Source organism: Macrosteles quadrilineatus, unplaced genomic scaffold (assembly GCF_028750875.1).
Source record: "Macrosteles quadrilineatus isolate MER2022 unplaced genomic scaffold, UCM_ALF_1.0 Scaffold_4__1_contigs__length_99947679, whole genome shotgun sequence".
Classification (NCBI taxonomy): domain Eukaryota; kingdom Metazoa; phylum Arthropoda; class Insecta; order Hemiptera; family Cicadellidae; genus Macrosteles; species Macrosteles quadrilineatus.
In genome coordinates, this window is record NW_026542597.1 from 77,539,456 (window position 1) to 77,556,877 (window position 17,422).

Consider the following 17,422-nt stretch of genomic DNA (forward strand, 5'->3'; position numbering starts at 1 on the left):
ACGCTAAGCCGATTTTTGTAAACAGAACTCCTCCCTCATTTTTGTACTGATTTTAATTATTAAAGTGTAAAAAAAATGGCCCTGATCTCAGATCTGTAGTTTTGCAAAGTGTTTTTTTGTTTTTTGAAATATTTATTAGTTTGTGCAGGATCTTCCATCAAAGTTGAGTTATCTCCCATAAGATTAACATGGGGGAATCTAAATATTTGATTGGAATCTTTGTCTCCACTAATTTGAGAGTCTGTAGATTAGTTATCAAAAGAAAAACAAAGTAAATTCCCTTAGAGCTCTGCCCCACAAGCCTTTAAAGACCCCTCCACAGATTTGTTTACATTTTGGCCATGTGGATAATACTTTTTAATGAATTTGTAAAACAGTTTTGTAACTGAAATTCACTCGTGAATAAAGACCTTACTGATTTATTTATTTATTTTAGTACATGGTAACAAACCATCAAGATGTATTAAAAGTGTTTCAATATCAGTCAAAACTTAAATTTCCCAAAACTTTATTGTTTTATGAAAAAGCTGCACTGCTGTTTAAAACCGCTGTTTGTTGAGCTTAATCAACTACAGTATTTCTCCCTAGCAGTTAGCTATAATGGTTTGATTCCCGATTGAATGTCAAGTAGGGTTTATACTGTTTATAGGGAGGGTCTTTACTTACAAACACTTTACCGTGTAGTTTGATTTTAGAAACGGTGATGGAAAAGAAAATTATGATACAGAATCGCATTCAGTAACTATGTAAAATTTTGCAGGATGAAGATGAAGATACCTCTGTTACAATACCTGGAGAAGTATGTACAGGAATACAAGACGGTATCTTGTGTCAATGTGAAAGATGTAAAATGTGTGTGAAGAAAATTGAACGTTCTAATGAAAAAGATGACACGAGTAAAGACAGCCATAAACCATTATCTTGTAATATTTGTAACAAGAGATTTTCATATATGTCTAGGTTGGAAAAACATTTAAGGGTTCACAAAGGACTCAAGTTATTTCCATGTGATATCTGCAATAAAGCATTTACACAAAAAGGTAGCCTCCAAGGTCATATGAAATCACAACATTCAACAAACAAACAGAAAAGAACGCATAACAAACAGATATGTAATATTTGTAAAAAAGAATTCTCTGCCCATCACCTTAAAAATCATATCGAAACAGTCCATTTTCGTAAGATCGAAAGTCTTCTATTTAGATGTAAAGATTGTGGAAAGGGTTTTAATCAGAAAAAAACCCTTAAAAGACATACGGATATGGTCCATTCAAGAGAAGATCAATACAAATGTGCTGAATGTCATAAAGTTTTTAATCACAAAGAACTACTTAAATATCACATTCAAACATCACATCAACAAAGAGAAGAATACATATGTGCACTATGTGATCGTACTTTTTATACTAAAAGTAGATTATCTCTACATATAAATTTACACTCTGAAACAACTGTATGCTGTGAAATTTGTGGTAAAGCATTTAATCATGAATTAAAACTAAAAACACACATGATTGTACACAATGATGATCAAAAGTTTTCCTGCTCAACTTGTGGAAAATTGTTTAAACGATTATGTAATTTGCAGCAGCATGAGAATACACATAAAGATAGCAGACCTCATGTCTGTAATATATGTGGTCAAACGTTCAAACTAAGAACCCATGTCAAACAACACATGGCTGTCCATGGGATTATCAAGAATCACAAGTGTGTTGTCTGTGAGAAGACTTTTGCCAGGAAAACCCAACTGACCACTCATCTGTCAACTCATGGATTGTGATGTAAGGTTCTTTTCAGATGTTAAAATATCTCGCAATATAATCTCTGCAATTTAATTGTCATTTGCATTGATAAAATACTTTCTTTTCACCAATGTTTTTATTATTGTGAGCAGTATTTTTTTACTTGTAACACTCCAATTTTAGTTTAATCCATATTTTTTGTTGTAAATTTGATGGGAACTTTTTATCACATGATTTGTTTTGAGCAGCTCTGAAAATGTAAGTTAAATAAATTGCAAAAAGTAAATTGCATTCAACTATCATGGACATTAATTAAATGTCCAAACGAATAGAATAGAAATTAACATAAAGCATAATACGATAGAAATTATGCTTCAATTGGATAAAACTACCATTTAGATTAGTTTGATTTGCTAACGAATATTTAAAACTCGAGTACCTGCATCATCCCTTAAACATATAACCAAAAACAGTAGCACAAAATTATGAAATTACTAGAGAACCCGTGTGGCTCAATGAGCCGCATAGTATGAAACATAACGCCGAGGAGAGCGTTATGCTTAAATTCGATTATTTTTAGTTACATATTAGAGTTGTTTGAAAACTTGTTAGAAAATTATTTTGAATAACTCTATTTGCGTCGTCAGGGTTCACCTACATTATTTCTGCTCTCAGTTTTAACTGATAACTTTGAATGGAAGCTAAACGTTCTGCTTCGATTCGAGTTAACATGTTGCAACAAAGTTTTTCCAGAATTATGAATTGAAGAAAACTGTTGCCTTACTGATAACCCGTGTTAAGTAATTTAGTTGGGGTTTTTTAGTTTGGTAATTTCATTTCTTTTATTTGAGATATCCTCCTAAACCAACGATTTTTCTCGTATAGAATCCCGAAAAGTCTCCGGATTACCAACTGGACAGCCATAATCTGCTTTAAAAGCAGCAACACCATTGAAAGTTGGTTAACTTAACGTGTCTCTCAGTCTCAGTATATGCCTCGCATCAGAACGTTCTTACGTTGTTCAGTGGAATTTCTGGGGTTCTCTTAATACCTGTCCCAAAGTTTTGAAAGTATGGATTCGTTTGTCGAAATAGGTTAGTTAACTCTTGTAGCTATAAGATTTGGATAGCAATTGAAACTTTCTCTTTTTGAACAACGTATATTATTTGCCTTAGAATTGTAAAAATAAACTTGATTGTCCCCACTCGATCGTTGAATACATAAACACTAATTCCTTCACTTATGTTTGGTCTAATATTGCCACTAAAGCTTTCAATAGCAACTTCTTATTTTTGACGTCTGGATTGTCTTGGTGAATTTTCTACCTCTCTTTTTCTACTCTCCTTATACGCATAAGATATCTTATTATTAATTGTCTCATCCTCCCGTTTTCAATCTATATATTAATTTGAAACTGTTTTTCTTTGTCATAGCTAAATTGAGAGAACGGCTGGGGGTAGAAACTCGGTAGAGGTGTCTAAAGAAAGGTCTTGGTCTGTAGATGAGCCATCAAAAGAGAAACGTGGTCAATTCCCTTGGGGCTCTGCCCCAGTGGCCTTTGAATTCCCATCCCATGTTATTCTTATGGAGGAAAAACTGGGTTTTTGTCCCAGCTAATTTGAGAGAACGGCTGGGCGTAGAAACTTGGTAGGGGTCTCTAAAGAAAGGTCTTGGTCTATAGATGAGCCATCAAAAGAGGAACGAGGTAAATTCCCTTGGGGCTCTGCCCCAGAAGCCTTTAAAGTTGCCTCTTCAAATTTGTTTACCATATGCATAATTCTACACTACTTTTTAATGAAACAGCTGTTAATATTTAAATTGTGATTTATTGAATTTTTCAAAATGAAGTACAGCATTTGCAATGGGTTTTTCTGATTTTAAAATCGATTTTATTCTGAATCGTGTCATGTTTTGCAATATAATGTTCTATTACCAAATCAGTGGAAAATCCTAATATCACAGTAACTCTTAAAATTATTTCTTAAGGAGTTAATATCTATTGTATGGCTTGGTTTCTGCCTTTTTTACCACTTCTTGGAGATTGTACATAGGTGATATTCTTTGGCGTATTGCATCTGTAGACGAAACTTGGGTTGGTGAAATTATTACAATGGAAAAAAGCGAGAAATCCTGGACAATTTGATATAGGCTAAAAATAAAACTGAATTAACAATATGCTACATTTCTTGAGCAATCATTGAAATAACCGATTTGCAAACAATGGAAACATAGAAAAAGTCATAGAACACAACCAAGTAGAAGAAAAGAAATATATTTTTTTTCATTTATAATCGTTATTATAGACAACCTAATGCGGCTATGAGAGGGAAAAATTTGTAGAAACACTAAAAAACAAGATCAGCTTTTTGAGAAAAGATAAGATATTTCCAAAAGATTTTGATTATATCTAACTGTTGTGTAGATCATGAGTATTACCATAATATTTGTGAGTCGCCTGTAATGCTTCGTAATTGCTCGAATTCGAGCAACAGGTACACTAGTATTTCTTATTTGAACTTGAGGCATTTTCTGTTCTTCCAAACAAAACTGATTAACTGTTTAACTTGGTCTTAACTTACTGAATATTGCAAACATTAATATTTACTCCCCAAAAGCTAATGAGTTTCTTTTGTTTTTAAATTTGTTCTATGTATTTCTTATGGGGAAACCCTGACCTTTGAGGGGGTCTCACGCCCTTAAGAGTTGGCATTTTAAAATTCTAAAACCTTATTGCAAAACTACATATTGAGACGAATCTTTTGACACCTTAAACGTTGAAATTGGTCCGCAAATGAGGGAGGAGTTGCGTTAACAAAAAACGGCTTCACGTATTATATATATAGATACTAAAATAATACTGTAGAACCTTGCTAATTCGAAATTCAGAAGCAAGACAATATTTTTGAGCTATGGGAAGTTTGAAATGTGAAGAGTTTATTTATAGAGGTCAGAAAAAAAAATTGAATTATGGAGGTCCCAGTTTTAAGTGTAGAGAGTTTGAGAGAACAGAGACTAATGGACACGTCGTGGGGTGGCGGGGAGACCGTCTTCAGCATTGTTCTACACCCAAATGTGTCATACTGGACTGCACACTGACATTTAAGGCGCATTGTATTGTGACAAGGGGTAAAGTCTCAGCGTGGAATAATATCATCAGGAAGTTCCCAGCAGATGCTGGGGTGCTAACCCTAATGTCCTCAGAACCTCAGCTTAAGCGCTCAGTGTGTCGGCTGCGGAGTATGCTGTACCAGTATGAAATGCATCGTCACATGCAAAAAAGGTTGACATTGCAGTCAATGACATGGCTCGGATTGTAACTTGGTGTTTGAAACCAACCCCAGTACACAAACTCTATCCTATCATAGGGATCGCCCCTCCATCAATCCGACGTGATGTCGCTGCGCACGCAGAAGGGACTAAGCAAGAGACGGACCCTCGTCACCCATTACACAGCCACCAACCTGCAGAGCGACGGCTTCGGTCCAGAAAGAGCTTTTTATCACGGACACGAGTCCTGGATGGATCACTCATATGAACATCAATAAGATTGCCAGTTCATGTTTTAACGGGCACATTTTTTAGGCTTACGGTAATGCAGTTCGAATTGTAGAAGCTCGAGTATGTGCAAATTCAAATTTTAGAGGAGCTGCATTAAGCGTAAAAATCACTTTAAATTACGGGTATATTATTTTTTTAATTTTAGAGGTTTTCTGGGGGGAACAGACAAACATTTCTAATTATAGAGGTTTTTGAATTATCGAGGTTCGAATTAACGGGGTTCTACTGTAGAAACAAAATTATGTCAACACTAGCGATCAGTGTCACCGCACATAACGTGAACTAGGAACTTAAAAAAAAAAACTTAACAACTTACAATGGGATGAGAAGTCTACTTGTGTTGGTTAGTCTATGCCGGCACCTAAATGAAATTAAAATTGCTGGTATACTTTAATAAAGTACATTGAACTATTTCTTAAGGAGGAAACAACATTAAAATTATAGCTTTGACATTCCTTTCCTTTTAAAATTAGGTACCTTTTTTTCTACAAAAGAATCAGAAACATTAGTCAAGTGGTTGATTCAGAATTTTTCCGTTAATAAATTAATGTTTTGATGAGAACCTTACCAAATAAAAAGAGCTAAATTAAAATCTTTACATATACATTAATATTATATAATAAGAAGGGAACAAAAGAGGATCCCAACAACTACCAACCTGTATCATAACTACCCTCTATGTTTAAAATGTTTGAACAAATTCTCTTATAATCGGAACCAGAACAATTCTCTGTACAGTAAATTGGTACCAGGTTAAAGTATTATTGTGTGTTTTTGTGTTTAATTCACTTCCCTGTGGAAATTCGCAACATTCTGGAATCAATAATTATTATCTTAAAAAATTCTTCCGTACATACTGTTGCTAAAGAGCACTTCAATTTATGTTTTTTTTAAGTATGAGTATCCATTGATTAAAACCTTTTGCATTAAACTATGAGAAGGGTGTTATGTAGGCCTAATAGTTTTTGGGTTAGGATCTTGTCTTTGAATTGGCTCAATAGTGGCTGACATTTTGGATGCCTTGGAGTAATTCACCTTCAGGATATACTGTACTACAATTCTACTCATTTGAAGATTTGACCATTACTTAGTGTGTGGAAACAAACCATCAAATCTATTAAAAGGTTTTCAATATCACTCAAAACTTAAATTTTCAAAACTTTATTGTTTTATGAAAAAGCTATATGCTACCCACAATAATTTGGCCCCAGTCACACTTGGCCCCCATGGTGGTGACACCGGTGGCGACACCATGGTGACTACATTGATTTAAATGGGACATCTTCAAGTGGCGTAGCAGATTTTTACGGGGCCCCCTGCAAACTTATTTTTTGGGCCCCCCTCTCATGAGTATTTTTAGACCACCGATACAACATAGTCAAACACCCTTCCCCTCCCCACAGGGTTATTTTTGGACCATCTTAACAATTATCAAACAGATTAGTCATAAATAGAGTAGTAAATAAATTATGGATTATGTTCCATAAAAGGGAGTGTAAAGTATTTCAGTCATGGTTTTATCAAAAATGTACATCACTACATCATTATAGCGTTTGTAAATAGTTTTGAAATAAAATTAAAACAAGGTGTTAGCCCGTCCTACGTACGGGAATCGCCGAATCGAGTAGTCAATTAAAACGGTCTTTTCAAATATTCGTGGTTAAAACTGTCTATAAGTCAGAATAGCTAGCTCACACGTATAAAGAAAAATTGTCTTGCAGTTATAATGTGAAAAATCATCTTGTAAACACATGTCACGTGACCAAAAATGTTTTCATCCCTATGTATGACTATACGATATGCATTTAAAATCCGAAAATTTTACAATAAAACAGTGATGGTGTCGATGTCAATGATAACGATGTGTTCAATATATTTCATCTCTGGATAAAACCTTTCTAAGGTCGTTGTGGTAATTCAAAATCGTGATTCATGATGATTCTTGATCTCCTTTTTTTATAATATCAATATTTCCAAACCTAATCCAAACAAACTTTAAGCAGTCACTCATTTATTGTAAACAAAAAGCTACCAAGATGAATTAAAACATGTACACATTGTTATTTTCCTACCCTTTCTCTCAAAAAGTCGAGCAGGAAAATAATTTGCATATCATTTTCTTTTAAAACGGCAGAGCCTAGATTTGTATACAGCAATGGTTTTACTTATCTCTGTGGTCTAATGATCACTATACTAATCTTACTTATTTCCTATAATCAATGACAAAAACATTGAGTAAAATAAATAACCTCACAGTTCTATAGAATATTTCTATATTCAACCAGCTGTTAGTTAAAACCAATTACATTGCACTAAATCAAACTTAAAATTTTAAAGACTGTTATAAAAAAACAATTAGAACTAGAATTCACAAACTAGCATCTTTTTGACAATTTAAAAAAACCCCGGGAAAATTTACTTAGGAAGTAGTGTGGCTACGTGGTTATTTTAAACCAAGCCAGCTTTTAAAAAGCGAACTAGAAGAAGAACTAGCATTTTACCATGTATATTTAAATAGTCTATCATCCTCTTACCCAATAAATGAACGTATCAATGAGTATAGCATTACATATAGTATAAATAAGTCAACCCTATCATTCATGTCATTATTATTCAAATGCTGAATTTGTGTCACACACGCTTAATGTTTACAGCTATTACGTTAAGCAAAAGGTTTTATACTAAAAGCTAGTGTAGAATGTTAGCGTCGGCTGCTAGACTTTTTAATATTTTAAACTAAATAAATTTCTAAAAAACAACTGAAACCTTAAACCAAAATTTTGGCTTCGACATTCCCTAGTTCTCAAAATTATCTTTCTTTATACCTACACAAAAATCATGAAAATCCGTCAAGTGGTTGATTCAGAATCGTGAAATAAAAAAACCTGTCACGTTTTAATATTATAGATTCCCATGGTGGAATTCCTTCCACCATGATAGATTCCTTATTTTATCATCTGTATCAGAATGATTATATCAAGAAGGTTTTACATTTCATTTATCACACATGTTATCCATTTTTGCTATCCTGACAATTAGACTAATTTGTTAATTACAAGGCAAAAATGTGGTTCAGATTCCTCTATGAACTGTAGGCCCCTTGAACAGCTGTGTCTAAAGAATATGTCTGCCTTTGTCACTATCAAGACTACAAGGTTGTGCCACTCTTCCTACACTCATCTCCAATCTCCATTCATACTTGGCTTAAAATACCTACATTCGTATGGTCGCCATTTCAAAGTAAAATATTAAAGTATTTATTTAATAGGTTAGTTTAATCAAAATAGCCTATTGCATTTTTTAATTTTATATTTGTATGGATTTCAAGTGTTTAAACATATATGTCTTTAGTATTGGTTAATTGTGATGTAAAATCAGATATAAGCTAACAAAGTCAGCAATTCTGAGGAGTAGCAATATATTGTATTTAACAAAATACAATCAATATCAGGGCAAAACTAAAATGTTAAATAATACAATATTAAAAGCCTCAGCCAACGTTCATGACTCCAGCTCCAGGTAAATTAATGTTTCAAAATGTTTGCAGACAACATAAGCAGTGTAGGAAATCACCGAGAAGTAAAATATTTCCCGATGACTAAAGTAAGATTGCATAATAATCAATGACCCACGTTATAAAAACTTTAAATTTGTTACCTTAAGTTCGTTATCATTAAAGAGGCCGAACGAAATTAAACGATAACATCATATATTATTAATAACTTTAATGTTATTACTTGTTCAATACAATTATAGAATGATTGATAGGTACCTAATACCATAGATAAAATATACTCCCTTGGTAAATTTCCCATCCTTATGGAACATTTGTGTTTTGTTTACAATTTGTTTCTTGTTATTTCATTAGTTTAAAACCTTGTTTAACCAAATAAAACTATCTAATCAATCATAATAAACAATAACTTGTCCACTAGCTATATAACGAAACAGTGAGACACAAATAATGAGAAACTAACACTAAAATAATAGAAACAAATTGTAAACAAAACACGACATCTATAGAAAACCGGACAGAACTTACAATAAAATTGGATTCAGCTGTTCCATAAGGATGGGAAATCTACTAAGGAATTATGTTTTATCTATGGTAATACATCTGAATAAGAATGAACCCAAATTTTTTGAACGCACTCGGTTTTTCACACATAAATGCGGTTGCTCGGGGTTGCGATTTACAAAGAATAGAATGTTTGTTTATTTTCTCTTTCAGATCGAATACATATAATACACAGGTCACAATTATTGCATAATAAATTCACATTAATAAAAAGATACAAAACAAATTAAGTTGATTACGACTATAAAGGTTTTAAATAATCATGCTACTTTCAGTCCGTTGCTCTCACCAGGCTGACATATGACAAATACAGAAAACAAAAGTAAATCATCTTAAACACGAAAAGAACATCTGCTACGGTATGTACAATAAGCGTGACCTACAAATTCTAACGTAGAGAAAATAAATAGGGCCTCTATAGGCAAAGCCTGTAATTGAGGTTCCGTTCCTGAAAGACACCAGTCTGGTGGCGCCACCACGTCGCACCATGGTTTCTTATCGGACTGTTCACATTGGAGCCACTGGCAGCGCCACCAGTCACTACCAGCGGGCATTACTCGGTCTACTAGTTTACTAATCTTTTGAAGTTGTTTAGGTAATAAATATGGGGAAACGTTTTTATGATATAAAAAAATGTCCTACTCTATTTCATTAACATATTTTCGTCATTGCAATGTATACATTGTGTCAAGGTTTTACAGTGTTATTAATAAATAAATGGTATATTAACTATGTCTTATTTCATTTACCTTGACGTTAGCAATAGTTTGTCTTCTGGAGGTATGCTGTCCCGCAGTCTCGTAGATTTTCCTGACAATTTATCTTTCAGACGTCCCTTTTGCTCATCAAAACTTATGTTAAAGATGTAATTTATTCATATTATAATGTCCATAATAGTTATGTTAGAAAAGAACATATGATGTTTCCTTGGCAACAGAGTTTAGTTGTTTGTTATATTTTGATGAAGTAAGATGTATACAGAAATCTAAGTTTTTCATTCTATCAGTTTTACTATTAAATTAACTTAATTTTTGATCCACAAGACGGCTTGTTATTTTAGACGATATTTCCAACATGGTAGCAGAACAGAGTGGTTAAATTAATTGAGAAGAAGTTAAATAGAATAGTGAATGATGAGTAATGAAAAACAGATTGAAAAATTAAGAGGGGCTGAGAATTTTACAACATGGAAAATAGTCATGAAGGTAATCTTAGAATGTGAAGGAGTTTATGGAATTGTTAGTGGAGAATTTGGAAAACCAACAGCAGGTACACCAAATTATGACGAAAAATTGGTAAATTGGACAAAAAATGATGCAAAAGCCAGAAAATATATTGTTTTATCCCTTGAGACGAATCCTCTACTTAGAGTAAGCAATTGCTCTACAGGAAAAGAGATGTGGGAGAAACTTGTCCACATTTATGATGTCAAGTCAACTGAAAATATTGACATATTGAGAAATAAGTTCCATAACATTTCTTGGGAACCTACCCTTGGGATGAATGGTCATCTGGAAAAGTTTGACGAAATCCAAAACCAATTAACAATATACGGTAAGCCTATTAATGAAGACGATTTGTGTGCTCGACTCCTTCAAACTCTACCAAAGGAATATGATCACATATATGTGACTTGGCACGACTCACCAAGGGAGGTGAAGACATGGGACATTCTACAGAAGAAATGTCTCAACTTTGAATTACGTCTAAAGGACAGAGACGAGATGGATGTAGCAGTAGCCATGGTTTCCAAAATAAAAGTAAGTTCTAAACAGCCAAAATATATGGGAGCCAAAAATGCCAAAAAGGGAGACTTGCAAAAATTAGGAGCGATAAAATGTTTTTCATGTGGCAAAAATGGTCATCTATCTAAAAACTGTCGAACAGGTGTAATTTGTTTTAAGTGTCACACAAAAGGGCATAGGCCTAAATCAAATGAATGTACCCGTGAGATACAAAATGCTGCAATGATGACTCGATCAAATCTAGAGGTAGGCCTAATTGATAAGTCATTTTTCAGTGAATGTGACAACTGGCTTGTTGACAGTGGTGCTTCTCACCATGTGACAAACCGCAGGGACTGGTTCGCCACTTACAAACCATTTGATACTCCTAAAAAGATGGACAGTGCTCGCCAAGGTGTTCATATTCAGGCCTTGGGGTCAGGAAAAATAGACGTTATGGTTTTTGATGGTAAACAGTGGACTTACAGGTATTTCGATGATGTTTGGTACTGTCCTGATGTTGCTTGTAACTTATTCTCTGTGAGGAAAGCAGGTGAAAAAGGCATTCACCAGACTGTGAAAAACAATGGTAAGTCATGGGTGTTTTCTCAAAATGGAACAATCATTGCTTTGGCTATATTTAATACAGCTAATCAATTGTATAATATGGTTGTTAAGGTCATTCCACCAAAAGAATCATGTTTTATTTTGAAGAAAATAAACAATAACGATGATAAACACTACTTTAACATTGAAGAGAGTAGCAATGATATCGAGCATGATCCCCTTGACAGTAGGCAATCAATTCTAAATGATGAGACCAGAAATCAGCTTGTTGACAGTAATCAGGACAATATATTCCATGAAGAAGAGCAAGATATTGTGTATCCAGGAACCAATGATACTGATGAGCAAGACATGTTGTGTCCTATTGATGATAACGCTATTCTAGGTGATATATTACAAGAGGAGACTTATAACCTGAGAAAACGTGATGGAATAAAAATACCTATGAGTTATAGAGATGATTCTGTCATGTGTGTCAGTGACAGAGATAAAAATGAGCTTTTAGCTTCTGCAATACTTACAAACAAAGTACCGGAAAATTATGATGAAGCAATTAGATCTGAGCATGTAGTCGATTGGAAATCCGCTATGGATGAAGAAATAAATTCATTAATCAAAAATAAAACTTATGATTTGGTTGATCAACCAAAAGGAAGAAAAGTCATCGATAATCGCTGGGTATTTGCACTGAAAACAAATTCTGAGAACGAGATCATTCGTTACAAGGCGCGTTTGGTCGCAAAAGGATTTACTCAGCGTCCTGGTATTGAATATGGTGACACTTTCAGCCCTGTAGCTCAGTTTAAGACGATGCGAACTATGTTAGGCTATTTAGTTCAGTACAATCTTGCTATCAAACAGTTTGATGTTAAAACAGCATTTTTGAATGGCAATCTTGATGAGATTATTTGGAAGAGTAAGCTTCAACGGTGTGTTTCCCAATCTTCAATGGAAGCAGAATATGTTGCTGCTAGCGAGACCTGTAAATCCCTTGTATGGTTAGATCGTCTTGTGAAAGAGATTGGCGCAATTGAAGAAAAGTCTATTCCTATACTACATGTGGACAATCAAAGTGCGATTAAACTTATGAACAATCCAATGTTCCACGATCGCTCTAAACATATTGAGACGAGATACCATTATGTTCGACAGTTGGTCTCTGGGAAACAGATCACTGTCAGATACATTCCAACAGAAGAACAAACCGCTGATATTTTAACAAAGGGCCTATCATCATTGAAACATGTTAAAATGAGAACTTTCATTGGGATGGTGACCTCTTAACCAAAAACTTACTTTTCTAAAATGTTTTATGGACATTACGGGGGTGTGTTAAAGATGTAATTTATTCATATTATAATGTCCATAATAGTTATGTTAGAAAAGAACATATGATGTTTCCTTGGCAACAGAGTTTAGTTGTTTGTTATATTTTGATGAAGTAAGATGTATACAGAAATCTAAGTTTTTCATTCTATCAGTTTTACTATTAAATTAACTTAATTTTTGATCCACAAGACGGCTTGTTATTTTAGACGATATTTACAACAACTTAAAACACTCATTCTTGTGTGTTTATGCGTATTTATTTATTTATTATCATTATTATAATATTAGTTATAAATGTATTATTAATATTAACCAAAATGTATTGATTTATATATAAAAATTTCAAGAGTAAAACTTGTCAGGGTTATTTCTAGGGTCTAGGTGAGTGAAAAAAGCCTGTCTGTTACTCTCTTAAAAACGGATGAGCCCAAAAACTATGTTTTCCCTATGTTTGCACATTAAAAAAAAATATACGCTATGCACCTGCCTCTTTTACGTCCAACTGTGAGCTTTGTGGCTGCAGCTGCACTGGGGGCTGAGCTGGTGGTCAATGCACATTTTGACCGGCCACCAGTGTCGCCACCATGGTGGCCCAGTGTGAATAGGCCCATAGTGAAAACAGTGCACTGCTGTTTAAAACCGCTGATTGTTCAGCTTAGGGCCGGCGCGCACTATCCCGACCACGACCACGACTCCGACTGGTCGGATACGACCAGTTTTATCATAGGAATAAATGGAACAGCGCGCACTGGTCGACTGGTCGGACCCTGGTCGGGCCCTGGTCGCACGACCAAAATTTTCCAGTTTGGTCGGGCCCGACCCGCTGGTCGTTGCAGCCAAAAATAGCACACAATGTAATGGGACGACGCGCACTACCCCCGACTTGCCTCCGACCCGACCAGTACACCACTCAACCCCCAGTATTCCTAGATCAATCAAACGGTGAGCACTAGTTTTTTGCGCCGGTCTGTGAAGTGTCTCATTTGGTAAAATGTCGCAGGATTTTGACACTTTTGAAACCTGTCTTCATATTGACGTGCCTCTTCATAAAATGTTGCAAAATGTCCTTTCAGACCTGACAGTTAACATTGGATGTATCCAGTATAGTTTCTTCTTTCGCTTAACGTACTTACAATACAAATGCACCATAACAATTACTTCTTCAACAATCATCTTGACACTGAAGTTTGTAAAACATTCGTTGCCTTGGTCGGGTCGTGCTCTGGTCGAATGGTAAATGACAACCACTGGTCGGACGTTTGGTCGTGGTCGTGGTCGTGGTCGGGATAGTGCGCGCCCGGCCTTAATCAACTACAATATTTCTCTCTAGCAGTTAGCTATAGTGGTTTGATTCCCGATTGAATGTCAAGTAGGGTTTATACTGCTTTTAGGGAGGGTTTTTTGATTAACAAACACTTTACCGTGTAGTTTGATTTTATAAATGGTGATGGAAAAGAAAATTGTGATACAGATCCACATTCAGTAACTATGGAAAATGTTGCAGGATGAAGATACCCCTGTTACAATACCTGGAGAAGTATGTACAGGAATAAAAGACGGTATCTTGTGTCAATGTGAAACCTGTAAAATGTGTGTGAAGAAAATTGAACGTTCTAATGAAAAAGATGACACTAGTAAAGACAGCAATAAACCATTTGCTTGTAACATTTGTAATCTGAGATTTGTATTCAAGTGCAGGTTAGAAAAACATTTAAAGGTTCACAAAGGACTTAAATTGTTTCCATGTGATATCTGCAATAGAGCATTTACAGTGAAAAATACCCTCAAAGGTCATATGGAAAAACAACATTCAACAAACAAACCGAAGAGAGCGCATAAAAAAGAGACTTGTAATATTTGTAAAAAAGAAATCTCTACCCATCGCCTTAAAATTCATATTGAAACAGTCCATTTTCGTAAGATTGAAAGTCTTTTATTTAGATGTAAAGATTGTGGAAAGGGGTTTAACCACAAAAAAAACCTTAAAGTACATACGGATATGGTACATTCAAGAGAAGATCAATACAAATGTGCTGAATGTCATAAAGTTTTTTATTACAAAGAACAACTTAAACATCACATTCAAACATCACATCAACAAAGAGAAGAATACATATGTGCACTATGTGATCATACTTTTTATACTAAAAGTAGTTTGATTGTACATATAAATTTACACTCTGGAACAACTGAATGCTGTGAAATTTGTGGTAAAGCAATGAAACATGGATCAACACTGAAAACACACATGCTTGTACACAATGATGATCACAAGTTTTCCTGCCAAAATTGTGGAAAATTATTTAAACGATTACATAATTTAAAGCAGCATGAGAATACACATAAAGATACCAGACCTCATGTCTGTAATATATGTGGTCAAACGTTCAAACTAAGAACACATGTCAAACAACACATGGCTGTCCATGGGATTATCAAGAATCACAAGTGTGTTGTCTGTAAAAAGACTTTTGCTAGGAAAACCCAACTAAACACTCATCTGTCAACTCATGGATTGTAAAGTAAGGTTCATGATATATTTTCATATGTTAAAATATCTCGCAATGTAATCTGCGCAATTTAATTGTAATTTGCATTGATAAAACACTTTTGTTTCAACTATGTTTTTATTATTGTGAGCAGTAGTTTTTAACTTTTAACACTCCATTAAATTTTAAAGTCTTATTTCAATTTTTGATTAATCCATTTTTTTTTTGTAAATTTGATGGGAATTTTTAATCACATGATTTGTTTTGAGCAGCTCTGAAAATTTAAGTTAGATAAACTAGTTGTTACCCACGGGCTCCACCCCGTTTTACTACATTATGTAGTATTAATAAAACTATTGATTGGTTAAGTTAGATGAAATAAACAAAACAGAATACAGTAATGGTAATACAAACAAATAATAGCAGCTGAGGTATTTTTAACATTAGGTAAATGGAAAGTTCCAAGGGCAATTTATGAAATAATGGATGATTTTGCGCAAGGTTTCTCGTCATGACGAACATTTTAAGTATATGGTTTATGGGGGTGTGACTTGTAGTTTTCTCAAAAGTTCATGGTTACTTTTGGCTTTATATATAGATTGCAAAAAGTAAATTGCACTCAACTATCATGGACATTTAATTACATAATTTATCCAATTGAAGCATAATTTCAATCGTACCTTTTAGATTAGTTTGATTAGCTACCAAATATTCAAACTCGAGTACCTGCATAATCTCAGTATTAATACGTGGATCAGCTGTTAAAATGAGAATGAATGTTTATTTAAACAGCTGATCCATTAAGGTATCAAAAATTAAGGGAAGGGTAATGTTGTTGTGTACACTCTTTGAGTTGTTCATTAAGCTTTGGTTTTTTTTATTAGAAAACCTACACAATATAGATGAAACATACTCCCATGGATGAAGTACATATCTTGATGTAGTAGATTTCTCATCCTTACGGAAAAGCTAATTTTATTGTTAGTTCTGGGTGCACTGTAGAGATTGTTTTTGTTTACAATTTCTTTCTTGTTATTTCAGTTATTTAAAACTTAGTTTAACCAAATAAAATGATCTAATCACAAAATATAAATCATCCCTTAAACATATAACCAATAACAGTAGCACAAATTATGAAATTACACTAAAATAATACTGTAGAACCTCGCTAATTCGAATTTCAGAAGAAAGACAATATTTTTTTAACTTTGGGAAGTTGAAATGCGGAGAGTTTGATTTATAGAGGTCAGAAATAAACGGTATCAGCAATCTGACACATACTTTCTCCCATAAGTTTGTCAACAACCTTTATCATGTGTAAGCGGTGAGAGTAAATATACAGAAATGGGATTTGTACAATTTTGTTCAGAATTTAAAGGAATATAACATGCTAAATTTTTATCAAAATCGTTTGGGCCATTTTTGGGAAAATCCGATTTTTCTGTTATTTTATGGGAAAATGACATAATTTACATTAACTTTTGAACCGTAATTTTTACAGAAATGGTATTTGTACCATTTTGTTCAGAATATAAAGGACTATAACATACTAAATTTTTATCAGAATCGTTCGGGCCATTTTTGGAAAAATCCTATTTTTCCATTATTTTATGGGGTTTTATGGGAAAATCCCCATTAAAAAAATTTCTAAAAGAATTTAAAAAAACTATCAAAACTGTAAGGGCTGTAACATACTATGTTAAATCAAAACAGGATTTTTTCTAAAATCTATTTTTTGTTTTTTATGGGGTTTTTATGGGAAAATAACATATTTGACCATAACTTTTGAACCGTAATTTTTACAGATATGGGGTTTGTACAATTTTATTCAGAATTTAAAGGGCTACAACATACTAAATTTTTATCAAAATCGTTTGGGCCATTTTTGAGAAAATCCGATTTTTCTGGTTTTTTATGGGTTTTTATGGGAAA

At 33.8% G+C, this 17,422-nt stretch overlaps 1 protein-coding gene across 7 annotated transcripts in view; it reads left to right on the plus strand.

The window, feature by feature from the left end:
- Nucleotides 1–17,422, plus strand: part of LOC128993643 (zinc finger protein OZF-like) — a 107,981-nt gene that overhangs the window by 65,188 nt on the left and 25,371 nt on the right. For 2 of the 7 annotated variants that reach the window (XM_054417676.1, XM_054417686.1), the window contains one exon: nt 761–1,784. The exons of 2 other annotated variants lie outside the window; for them this stretch is intronic. In XM_054417676.1, coding sequence (XP_054273651.1) covers nt 761–1,783 — 1,023 coding nt within the window. In that variant the 3' untranslated portion in view covers nt 1,784. Of the gene's footprint in view, nt 1–760; nt 1,785–14,505; nt 15,639–17,422 lie in introns of those variants that run through there. 3 more of the 7 variants (XM_054417677.1, XM_054417681.1, XM_054417679.1) reach the window with 3 other exon arrangements.